The 13,151-nt window shown below is 41.4% G+C and overlaps 1 protein-coding gene across 2 annotated transcripts in view; it reads right to left on the bottom strand.

Moving 5' to 3' along the window:
- UBE2D1 (ubiquitin conjugating enzyme E2 D1) overlaps positions 1–13,151 on the bottom strand; it is a 38,405-nt gene extending 25,254 nt beyond the window's left edge. The window contains exon 1 of one of the 2 annotated variants that reach the window (XM_087702644.1): positions 12,937–13,151. In XM_087702644.1, coding sequence (XP_087558770.1) covers positions 12,937–12,960 — 24 coding nt within the window. In that variant the 5' untranslated portion in view covers positions 12,961–13,151. The remainder of the gene's footprint in view (positions 1–12,936) is intronic. The other variant, XM_087702645.1, reaches the window with a different exon arrangement.

The following is a 13,151-nucleotide window of genomic DNA, read 5'->3' as shown; positions in this document are numbered from 1 at the left end:
CCTCTGCCCCTCTGGTGGGGCTGCTGGCTGTTGCTGCAAGTATTTGAATCCTGCCGGTCTTCTTGTTGCCCCTGGGCGCTGCCATCTGGGAACACGTGGCTCCTCCCGGCTTCAAGATGGCGCCCGCCCAGGAGACAAAGTGTGCCTCTTTTAAATCTCATGTTCTGGCAGCTTGTACTCCGAGGAGCTGGCGCGTGCCTTTGGCGCTGGTTTTTCCTTCTTCTGCCTCTTTCTGGCGTCACTAGAGGCTTGATTATGCCCATGGATCCTCTCCAATGAGGTGAGCCACGTGGACAATGGTGCAGGCACTCCGCGGCGTTTGGGAAGACACGGTTCACTGCTCAACCCAGTTGGGAGGAGCAGAGAGCTCCGGCGCCCGGCAGTTTCCGCGGCAAGGTTCACCTTCGGGGGAGGGGATCCAGCGCTGCCCTCGCTTGCCAGTGGCCCGATTCGCGCCCCATGGCGCTTGAGGAAGCCACGGCTCACCGCTCGACCCTGTGGGGAGCAGAGGAGTGCTCTGGCGCCACTGGCACTTATGCGGCAGGGCTTTTCTTTGGAAGGCTTGTGCCCTTTGTTTCCTGCTTGCCCGGCAGATTTCCTTTTCTGAGTGATACTTGTCTCACTCAGATGCCTGGGCAGTGTGCCGCCCCCAAGGGGTCTTTTGGCAGAGCTTTTTTTCCGCTTGGGGAGCTGTCCAACTTGCTTGTGGCTGTTGCTGTAGGAGATGATTATCATTTTCTTTCCTTAAAATTCATCAAAATTATCGGAGATCCAGGACGGCAAACCGTCCAGTTGAGGGACTGAGTCGATAACTGGGCGGTGCCTGGTGGACGAGGAGCGTTTCCCAAGAGCTTATCTGACTCAGTCCAATCAACGAGAGGATAAGTTCAACCCATCCTGGATACTTCTCCCCTCACTATGGAGAAAAATATTGCTTTTAATTTCATTATTTTTCTTAAGAATTGTTAGTTTTATTAGTTTAGAACTTTTCCTTTTGAAAATTTAGTTTGGAATTTTTGCCTGAGAAAGATTATTATAGAAATAAAATAAACATGCAACGTGCTTGTTTTCCTATCATGACCAAACAGAAATAGCAGTTAGTCCTTGATTAACAATAGTAATTGGGAGCAATATTTCCAATGCTTACTGATATAATTGAAAAGCACATCACATCACTGTGCAATTTAGCAACAGAAATCCCAACAGCTCCCATTGCCATCATTAACTGAATCCCACTGGTCATTAGGCAAGGACTAGCCTGAATCCCAACCTTCCCAGCTTGGTCTCCTGCAGCCCCAAATTTTGGTAACGAAGGCGACTGCCTCTTTTTGAATTCCTACCACCCACCTCAACCTCATTGTGGCCACTCTATACTCTTAGCAGTGTTGGGCACCCAGCAGCATCAGAATTGAAGTAAAAGCCCCCAACTTCACACCTCCAAGCACCACTATTGGCATCAAGGAGTACCAGCTCAAGCCCATGGCCAACCACTCCAACATCACAGCACAAAGCCTCACCAACCTGAGCTCTGCTGGCTGTGCTGCACCCAGCTGCCACCTTCTTCCCACTGCTGAGAGGTGTGCCCATCCTGGCCCTACGTCAGGCAGCTGCTATCTGCACCATGCCTTTTTCCAAAGGTTGCATGTGCCACTATCATGATGTGTTGGATCTGAGGCCTCCAAAGTTTCTTGAGAAGGTCCACCTTTCTCCAAATTGTGTAGCCTTCTCATGAAGTTTCAGAAGCCTGGGGTTGTCCATGGCTGGCTGACAGTACTGAAAGCCCTACTTCAGCAGCACCAGCACTGCCGCAATTTCCAAGGAATGCCACGGGGCAGGGTGGTCAAAAGGGCACAGTTTGGAGGGGGTGGGAATAGCAAGTAGGTGATGTAAGTGCTGATCACCGTCATAACATTGGGGATTGAGTATAAGTACCATTCATTCAGCATCACTAGCTTTGAACTTGCTGAGTGAATGGTCTTTTAAAGCAAGGACAACCTTAATCAGTCTCTGTTGGAATTACTTGGTGAATTTTCTGACTTGGTGGGTCAGAAATCAGGTCAGCATTAAATTGCAAAAATTCACCACAGCCATCATTTTTTAAAAGCAAGTGTATTACCAACACAATAGAACTAGTGAAAAGTTCTCAAATGTAACTGCCACATTAGAGGCCTGATATACAATAAGACTTTTTTTTCTTTCTAAGGTAGTAACCAAAAGGAATTTGAATGTAATTATCAGCTGGGAACAAAGGGAAGGAATGTTGAAAAAAAAGGGGCACTGCTTCTGGAATCACTTTATTTTAGGCCACATACTAGTTCAACATTTTTGCAATTCCTTGTTGTGAAGCCATAAAATTAATTTTAAATTGTTTATTACATTGGAAAACACATTTGTGAGTTGTTTCAGGAGTTCCTATTGGTATTGGTAATTATTTTTTAAAAAAATTACTAAGATTGTTCCCTCCTGGCACAAAACCAAGAGAGTCAATTATTTATTTAAATTCTAATAGTCACCCTCAAACTTACATAACTCTGAACAGTTTATAAATTCACATATTGTATGAACCAGTCTATTAAACTGAGTTTTCGCCACATGCTAACTCACAGAAGGTAGCTTCCATATTACGAGCTTATATTATTTAATAATATTTAGTTGGTAAATAACCAGCAAAAAAACAATAACAGCAGAGTGTAGCAAATAAATGTAATAATATACTAACAATTAGCAAAACAAAATATAAAATATAACATTTACTTTTCAATACAAAACCAAAACAACAGGTAGTTTAATGGAAGATACAGCGATATTCTAATGGATAAAAGAAAAAACCCATAAATTTGAACAAGGAAAGCTATTGATAACCCATTTCAAAAATGTTCCTTTTTCCACCTGACTGCCAGTTGATTTTATTATACCCCACACTATTATCAACACTTGAAGTAAAACAGCAAAGCCCACTGAACTCAATAGGACAGTCAGCTAAGTACAAGCTGAGTTTGCACTGAACAACCTTGTTATGTTATCTGTGTATTTCTGGAACTATTATTTTCCAGGCTAAAGGTTTAAAACAGAATTTCAGAAAAGGGTTTCCAGACAAAGCTATGGATGCTGAATGGTGTCAAAGTTGCTGGGCTGAATAGACCACAGGAGGCTCTGCGATGGTAAAAAATGAGCTGCAATCTCCATACGGGGTTCAACAATGGAGTCTGGTTTATTGGGATGCCCAAGTCCTGTTGCAGAGTTTCCTAGATATAGCAGATCGCCTGGGTCCTTTTGGCCAGCATTCATGCCTCAGGATGGAACAAGCTGCATCATTTACTCTGGTCAATACTATTGACGAGAGCATCTTTTGGGGCCACTTGTGTGGACTGGAAGTAGGATCACTATTCCTTCCTGAGTGGGTCATTCAAGTTGGCAGCAAGACTCACCTGAAGCTTGACTTTCACCTTTGCTTTTTAAGAGATATCTATATGAAGCAGGGGTGGGTTTCAACCGGTTCGCGGCGGTCCCCGCGAACCGATTGGTCGGCGAACCCGGAAGTAAGTAACTTCCGGGAACGGCGAAGGGCCCACCCGCCCGCCCGCGCTCCTTACCCGGTTTTGACGAGTTCTGCGCTTCCACGCATGCGCAGGACGCATACAGCGCCTGCGCGATCCTCCAGGAGCAGCTGGAGCATCGCACAGACGCTAGTACGCATGCGTGCGCTGCGCGCGTGCACGAGGACGCCGCCGGCCCCGTTCCAACCGAACCGGTTGGAACGGGGCGAGAAACCCACCCCTGGTATGAAGATGCTGGGAGAGAAAACTTGCTGCCCGGGATTATATATTAACAATATGCTGATAATATCCTACTGTAAATCTTGTTTCCATCCCTGGCTGGAGATGCAGCAGAGTCCTGATCCAAGCTGCAGGACACTGTATGAGGAGAAACTGACTGAAGCAAGATGGGCATGTTTATTCGTCTAAAAAACCAGGTTGGAATCAACTGTTGTGCTGACTTTGGAAGGGATTGAAGTCTTGAAGTCTCCATTAAGAGAAGATCTGTAAGTCAAACTTCTTAGTCTGACAGCTGTTGTTGGATCTTCAGTTAAAGCCACTGCCAGAGATGTCTTCAGCCAGTTTCAAATGAGGCCGCAGAAGGGGCTCTACATGCCTTTAGTGACAGCAACTCAAGTCCTTATCACCTTTAGAGTGAGTTGCTGTAACACATTTTCTATGAACTGCCCTTGTGGAGAATGCAGCAGCCCATCTACTGAGAAATGGAAGATTTTAAACCCACACAGCTCCAATTGTGCAATACTGCAAATGTTTCCAGGTTTTTCAAAGTGCTGGTTTTGGGCTATAAAGCTCTGTATGACTTGATTCTCAGGTATTAGATCTCAAAACATTAGATCTCATTGTTTAGGCCTCCTCCGAGTTCCATCCGCTGGCCAATGCCGACTGGCCACCACGCGGAGGAGAGCCTTCTCGGTGGTAGCCCCGACCCAATGGAACGATCTCCCCGTGGAGCTTCGTACCCTCACCACCCTCCAGACCTTCCGCACAGCCCTTAGAATCTGGCTATCCCGTCAGGCCTGGGGCTAAAGATTGTGACCCACCCGAATGGTATGAATGTTGCGTTTTAATTGTGTACTGTCTATATGTAAAAGTCTGTTTCCCCCTTCCTTTTGATTGTGAGCTGCCCTGAGTCCCCCCAGGGAAAAGGGCGGCATACAAATAAACACAAATTCAAATTCAATTCAATCTCCAGGACTGTCTTGTTAAAGTTCAACTTGCCCTTCTTATGTGTTAATAATCTGGAAGAGGATATTATGGGTATCTTCCCTCTGAGAGATTGATGAGAGACAGAATTTTTGGTAATAGCTACTACACTCTGGAATAACACTATATTTCTTTCTTTCTGGAAATGTTAAAGACAGAGCCATTTTGCAAAGTGTCAGATGGCAGGTTAATCTATTGAAATTGGATGTTGTCACTAGAGGTACTAGCTGTTATGAATTGGTTTTTAACTTTTTTTTTTCATTTTTACTGAGGATTGCGAGCAGTATGTTCAAAATTGTACATGAATAAAAATGAGTTGAAATATGTATATTTAATAATTAAAACTACAAATTTTGGTATCTTATTGGACAACAGTGAAAAAATGAATATGGAAGAAATGAATATGGAAGAGAGCAAATGAGAAAAGTGCATAAATTGGCTAGAATTATGAACTAGTATAAAAATTGTATGAATTAAAACTTCTAAATATAAAAATATGCAAAGAATTGTCATAATAGTAGACATATGCACACCTAGTTTACAACTGAATAATCTCTTCCAACCAGAATTACTCAGTAAATGTTGAAGACATAAATTATTCCAAAATTTTTAGAGATACCTGCTTTTGAAGTCTCATTAAATTGTGGTCTTAATTATATATATATAAAATAAACTATGCCATAAGATTTTATGTAGCTGAGCTACTTAATAGCAGAACTCAGGATATGTGTAGCCAACAACTAAGGTTTCACTGTTATAAACTGTGTTAGTTTTTCTTTTCCTGAAGTTCTGATTTTGTGAGGAGAAATCAACAAATCTCTGACTTAATATAACACATCTTCAAATTTCTATAAAAGTAAATCAAGTTATTAAAAGCTCATGAATATTCACAAAACTCTCAGATCTTTGAGATCTGCAGTACAATACAACTTGAATATATATGCTTCAAGTAAATATCCGTCATTTGTTACATATATTAGATACATCTACAAGCCAAGGTGGCGCAGTGGTTAGGGTGCAGTACTGCAGGCCACTTCAGCTGACTGTTATCTGCAGTTCAGTGGTTCTAATCTCACCGGCTCAAGGTTGACTCAGCCTTCCATCCTTCCGAGGTGGGTGAAATGAGGACCCAGACTGTGGGGGCGATATGCTGACTCTGTAAACCGCTTAGAGAGGGCTGAAAGCCCTATGAAGCGGTATATAAGTCTAACTGCTATTGCTATTGCTAAGTTTAATTCCTAACTGAAATCTGAATGCTGTATAAATATATTTAATATATTTTAATTTTATAGAATATTTAAGTAGAAATATAATTTAGTAAATTTATAAATATTGTTTGCAGTATTTGAAACCTAATGCTGCAAAGAATCCATCTCATTTAATTTCCTAAAACACATATTAAAATGTATTGGTATTTTTTTCCTTAAGCTTCCAACCTCCATGTCCCCTCAATGTCAATTAAATATTTAATTACTATAACATTTTTGAACCTTGGCTCTGTTTCCACTTTAAAGCACCATAGGAGGCAATTCAAATCCAGCAACTCTTGCTCTCTGGACTAACTTGAGACTTTATCAGAAGCAGAAGTGTTTTTTCTGTTAGGTTTTTGAATGTTCTGCAAATGTTTAAGAAAGGGACACTTCTTAAATGGTATTGCTGCAAGCAAAATACTCCTTCTCAAAGCAGCTATAGGTATTCCCCAACTTACAATCATCATTCAATGACTATTTAAAGTTATAATGGCACTAAATGACAGATACAACTAGTGTTTGGAATTCATCCCAGCACTTGGTGGTCACATTATTGCAATTTGGATGCTTAGTAACCCACTCACACTTACAATCATTTGCTAAACACCCCATGATCACATGATTGCTATATGCAACTTTCCATGCCAGCATCCCTGGAAAGTAAAAAGGGAGCTGGCAGGGAAGACTGTTATTTGCTGGAGTACATCTCTCCCACTAATCCACTCTCCCCCAACCCCTGCATTCACCCAGGTCACCTGTGCACACTCTTCAATCCATGCTGCATCCTCCAGCCTCCTTCCCAAAGTTGTACAGTGCCTCTCGGACACTGTCTGCGCACAACCTCACATCGCCTGTCCAACCTGCATAACACCAGTGGCAGATGCCCATGCACCCTCACCAATCAACACAGCACCTCCTGCACACCCCTTTACTCCAACCCATGCACACTTCTCAACCTTCCCCAATCCATGCATCACTCATGTATACACCTTGATTAATGCCACATCTCTCACATATCTCTATGCACCCTTCCCAATCCACAATATGCCTCTCAAGCATCCCTGTGCACTCTCCTTAACCTGCCCTGATCATCAATGCCTCTCCTACTTACCACTGCCTTAGCCTTTGAAATCCCAATTGTTTAAATGAAAAACTAAGATTAACCCAAAACTTAGATATGGAAAAACATGCTCTTTGAACAGTCAATCAGAATAGAGAAGAAAGGGACTTTGGAGGTCTTCTTGTCCAACCCCCTGCTAAAGCAGGAGAATCTATACCATTTCAGATAGTGCCAGAAAAGAAATCAATGTCAATGTATATATTTCAATATTTGAGGGGGGAATCTCTTTGGCAAGCTGCAGGTAAAAGTCAGGTCCAAAGATTAAACTGTTATAGTGCTGGCAGACTCACAAATTTTCACATCTGATACTCAATCTATCAGTTTATGCTACAATCCAAAGTCATTTTCCTCATTTACATATATTTATATCTCTCTAGCATCAGTGTTCCCGCTCACTTGTCATCTATCAACATAGCTGTTGTCTCTGAAACTCGTATCATAAAGATGATTTCAGAAAGCTGAAATACATAAAACTATTGGAGGTTGGGAATATTTTTAAGATAGAAAAAAAAACTTGAATGGTTAACCAAAAACAGTATTATACTATTTAGCTAGGAACTCCAGTAGATCCACACCAATTTCAAATATGCTACTCATGGTATATACAGATATCTGGCCAAACTGCAGTTACAGTTTTGTGATCAAGACGACTGACATTTGTCCAGTCATTGACTTCCCTCCAAAAAAAGAAAAAAAAAAAAAGAAAAAAAACAACTTCAGATATCGGTTAAATACCAATTATCAGAAGGGTAATGGGAATGAGATTTTAATCTCTCCCCAAATCTTCACAAAGCTCCAGCCATCTATATGGAGATTCTTCCATATCAATGACTGGAAGAAATACTAGTACACTTGCAACAACAATAATACACATTTAAATAACATAATGTATAACGATATTTTTATTTACCAATCATTGTTTAGTTGATGTAAATTGGATGAATCAAGTGGGAGATAGATCAATTGATTCAATAAAGCTGAAATTCCTTACAAATATTTTTATCTGCCTTAAAGACACAACTGTTATCTAATTCTTAAATGTTACCTGCTTAGTTAACACAATAATAAGGTTATAAGGTTAAGGTTTATTTCACTTGTATGCCGCCCTATTCCCGGAGGGACTCAGGGCGGCTAACAAACCATGGGGAGAGAATACAGACAAAAGGAAGAGACAAACAAACAAACTACAGACACAATTTAAAAGCAGTCAACAGCCACACAATTCGAGCGGGGATGGGAACTCATGAGCCCCAGGCCTGCCGGAACAGCCAGGTTTTAACGGCTTTGCGGAAAGCCTGAAGGGTGGTGAGGGTCCGGATCTCCACGGGGAGCTCGTTCCAGAGGGCCGGAGCAGCCACAGAGAAGGCCCTCCTCTGCGTGGTAGACAATCAGCAGTGGTCGGTGGATGGGATTCGGAGGAGGCCTAGTCTGTGGGATCTAATAGGTCTGTTGGAGGTAATTGGCAAACAGGCGGTCTCTCAAGTACCCAGGTCCAATACCATGAAGTGCTTTATAAGTGATGACTAGCACCTTGAAGCGTATCCGGAGACCAATAGGCAGCCAGTGCAGCTCGCGGAGGATAGGTGTTACGTGGGTGAACCGAGGTGCACCCACGATCGCTCGCGCGGCTGCATTCTGGACAAGCTGAAGTCTCCGAATGCTCTTCAGGGGCTGCCCCATGTAGAGCGCATTGCCGGTACTTGTTGTATCTAAGGATAACAAAAATCATAGCCCCAAAGATCTCATGATGCTGATTTAAAATCTCAGTTTCTATACGTTTTTGGATCAATCAGATATTAAATCAAAACTTTCATCAATATCTCTATATAAAATATATACATTTAGAAACACAAAGTTAATGCTGAAAGCAGAAAAGACGATAGTTGTTTCACACATCAAATCCTTAAGTACATTTTGTGTATGTAAATAAGTTGGTTACAACACATCTGGGGTATGGGAAACATTTCCAGAGTGGGCCTTTGACTGTTACTTTCTAACCATTTGATGGACTACTTGAAAAATAGAGGCAAGTGGGGGAAACTTCTGACACCTACATTTTCAAACAAATATACCACCAACTAGATGGTCTCAACATCTCTAAATAATCTTTTATAATATTAAATTATCCCAGTACCCCCAGTCTAGGCTTCAATTTTTTTAAAAAATAACGCACATTTAATTCCTATTATTCATTCAGAAGTTGGAGTGTTGCTTATCCTTAATTAGAATATATGACAGATGTAAACATGTATAATCCTTAATATACTTATAATAGGGCTTGTTTAAAGGCACTTAGGATTTCAGTCTTGATATAACTTGTAACATATCCTAAGCACTCTATTTTTAAAAAGTAATTTGATTTAAACCTTGCCTTTCTAATTAACTGACTACTCAAGGTGGGTATATAAATTATTCCCATGAAGTGAAGAATTGCAAGAATGAGGTATGATGAAACCAACATACTATTTCCTATGGTAGTCAACTTGTCTCAAAGCTCTCTCCCTGTGAATTCCAGAAAGAGAAGATGACAGGGTGATTTTATGAACAGAGATTCAAATCTTCACCCAAAAATATCCCTCAACAATTAAAACAATGAAACTAACTGCCCATGGATGGAACAGAGTACAGTAATTACGGTTTTCTGCAATTTTTCCTTGTCTACTTTTGCAAATACAATCTTATTAAATGACACCCATTGCTAATGTCATCAATTACGATTTCATTTTCTTTTTTGCTAAGACGTTAGATGTTCCTTCTCATCTTCCCTAATCTAACACCAGAAATAACAAATTACAACATCTGAATCAACCTCTCACATTTTAAAATTAACACTAATCAAGCGTAGTCTTAAAGGATGTCATTTCTTTAAAGATCCAGCTAAAACCAGAAATTTTCCAAGAATTGATACAAGCAAGTCTACTTGACAAATAAGGCATTCAGAAGCAAATTATTCCAATCAATTCTGCAGTAAGACAGACTGTCTTCACCTTTAAGTGGAATACACATAATCACATCCTTTTATGCCAAACCACAATTACACTTGCCCTGCTAGGCAGAGAAAACTGCCAAGTTTTTTTTTTTTGGGGGGGGGGGGGGGAGGAACCTACCAACTGCTTGCCCATATGCACTTCCAAGAACATCACAAAAGGCTTGAAAAATAATAATAGCAAAGCATTCTTATAACACACTTCAACCCAGCCAGGTCTGGTATGTATGTTTACTAAGATGCAATAAAAGCCTGCACAGAAACAACTTTTTTCTCTTACTCAGGAAAAGTGTTAGGAAAAATCTTCCAAAATTAAAAATATAGCTGGCAGCAATAAACTACAGGTAGTCCTTGAGTTATGACAATTGAACCCAAAATTTCTGTTCTTAAGTGAGACATTTGTTCAATGAATTATGTCCCATTTTATGCCCTTTCCGGCCTCAGTTGTTAAGTAAAATCACTGCAGTTGATAATAAACCTGCTGTGAAATGAATCTGGCTTCCCCATTGACTTTTCAGCAGGTCGCAGAAGGGGATCATGTGATCTTGGGACACAGCAACACAATCCTAAGTATGAGTCAGTTGATAGGCATCTGAATTTTGATCACATGATCATGGGGATGCTGGAAAGGTCGTTAACTGTGAAAAATGGGTCATGTCACTTTTTTCAGTGCAGTTGTAACTTTGAACGGCCACTAAGCAAACTGCTATACGTCAAGGGTTACTGGTAATTTTATGGGGGGAGCAGTTGCAGCTTTTCAAACCACCCAAGAAGGGCAAGACATTTCCTACAGCAATGGAACATTAAAAATAACCCTGTTACTAACAGTTCGATTTCTACCGCAAAGCATCCTGAACAACATTGCTTGGGAAGCGGGGGGGACCATGATTGGTCTGGGTGCTTCAACGTTTAGCCAGGAGGGAAAATGACCCCAGCAGAGACTCTATTAAACAAGCATTTATTTCTCTATTAGACAAATTCCTTGTGTGTCTAATCACACTGGACCAATAAAGCATTCTATTTCATTCTAAATCTCTTCACTTGCTACGGCAGGGGTCTCCAACTATGGCAACTTTAAGCCTGGTGGAGCCAGCTGGCTGGGGAATCCTGGGACTTGAAGTCCGCCAGGCTTAAAGTTGCCAAGATTGGAGACCCCTGTGCTAAGGGTTTCTATGGACAAGCTTTCTTTTTCTCCTGGGTGGTGGAAAACTGCGCCCCCGATGCATCCTTTCCTCTCCTTATCTGACCCTTCTCCCTAAAAAAAACCTGGAGGATTTAATATAAATAAGGATGCCTGTCAAAAAGGAGAACGAGCAACAAGGATTACTTAAATTTGATAAATGGGATAGAGGTGACTAATGCTGCTATTGTGATGTGGACTAATATGAAGGATACTCAGAACCAACTCTGTTCACACACAATACGTACGTACGTACGTATGTGTGTGTGTGTGTGTATATATGTGTGTGTGTGTATGAGTATATGTATGTATGTATGTATGTGTGTGTATATATATATATATATATATATATATATATATATATATATATATATATATATATATATATATATATATGTATGTATATATGTTTTCTGAGGTTTTCGCGGGTGTTAGTATGTAGGTCTCTAGTTGTTCGGGTTTTCTCCCGCGTAGAATTGGAGATGTCTTGGCGACGTTTCGACGAAGTCTCATTCGTCATCTTCAGGCTGCTTCAGGTTTGGTGTTTCCACTACTCCTGGAAACACCAAACCTGAAGTAGTCTGAAGCAGCCTGAAGATGACGAATGAGACTTCGTCGAAACGTCGCCAAGACATCTCCAATTCTACGCAGGAGAAAACCCGAACAACTAGAGACCTACATATATATATATGTATATGTGTATATATGTGTATATATGTGTATATATGTGTATATATGTGTGTATATATATATATATATATATATATATATATATATATATATATATATATATATATATGTGTGTGTGTGTGTGTGTGTGTGTGTATGTATGTATATGTATGTATGTATGTATATGTGTGTGTGTGTATATATATATGTATGTATGTATGTATGTATGTATGTTATATTTGTGCTGATAAATAAATAAAGGGAGACTAGTATAGATCTATTTCAAGCTATTTAGCTCTCATCAGCTAGCCATACCCTTGCTGGGAATATATATATATATAATAAAAAACTACATTTAAAAGAAGAAAAGGAGAACGAATATACACTGTAATGAGGATTACTTAAATTTGATAAACGGGATAGAGATGACTAATACTGTTATTGTGAATTGGACTGATACGAATGACACTCAGAACCAACTCTGTTCACACACAACGCAGATGTATATTTTTAAAAAAATAAAATAAAAAATATATATTAAAAAAAGAAAAGCATTTGTTTCTTTTTTCGGGGGGGGGGGGAAGATTTCTATCATTTTCCAAATGATCCAAATCCACTGCCAGAAACCTGCCTCCTCCCCAAAGAGGAAAAATAAATAGAAATAAATAAAAAAAAGAGCGGGGAGGGGGTTTAGTAGTCATTATTTCAGATCTCCCACTCCCCCACCCCCTTCGCCCTCATCAAGTCCTTTCGGGTAGGCCCGGGTCCCGGTGTCCTTTCCCCCCCCCCAACTCAGAGAGACGCCCCTTTCCCGAAACGCAAAGCGGTTCCCCCCCTCCCCTCAGTTCCCCCCCAGTCTCAACTGCCTTCCCCCCCTCCCCCCCTCCCCAGGCCCAAGTTCACCCGGTTCCCAACCGACGAGGGGGGGGGAAGGGGGGGTTGATGCCCGGCCCATCCGGGCGCGCGCTCACCTTCTGTATCCGCTTCAGCGCCATGGGCAGCGGGGAATGCGGGCGGACCGTGGCGTGGGGGAAGCTGCGAGGAGGAGGAGGAGGAGGAGGAGGAGAGCGTCGGCTGCTCCAGGAAGGGGGAGGGCGGGCGGGCGGGCGCTCGCGGGGCGTGTTAAGGCCGGAGCCGAAGTGCCGCGCTCCGCTCCCAATCGACGGGTCTTTTGTTTCCGCTCCTA

This window comes from Thamnophis sirtalis, unplaced genomic scaffold (assembly GCF_051295495.1).
Source record: "Thamnophis sirtalis isolate CommonGarterSnake01/CBP01778 unplaced genomic scaffold, rThaSir2_p1.2 scaffold_15, whole genome shotgun sequence".
NCBI lineage: Eukaryota > Metazoa > Chordata > Lepidosauria > Squamata > Natricidae > Thamnophis > Thamnophis sirtalis.
The sequence above is the reverse complement of the archived record's forward strand: the minus strand, read 5'-3'. Positions and strand labels throughout refer to the sequence as shown.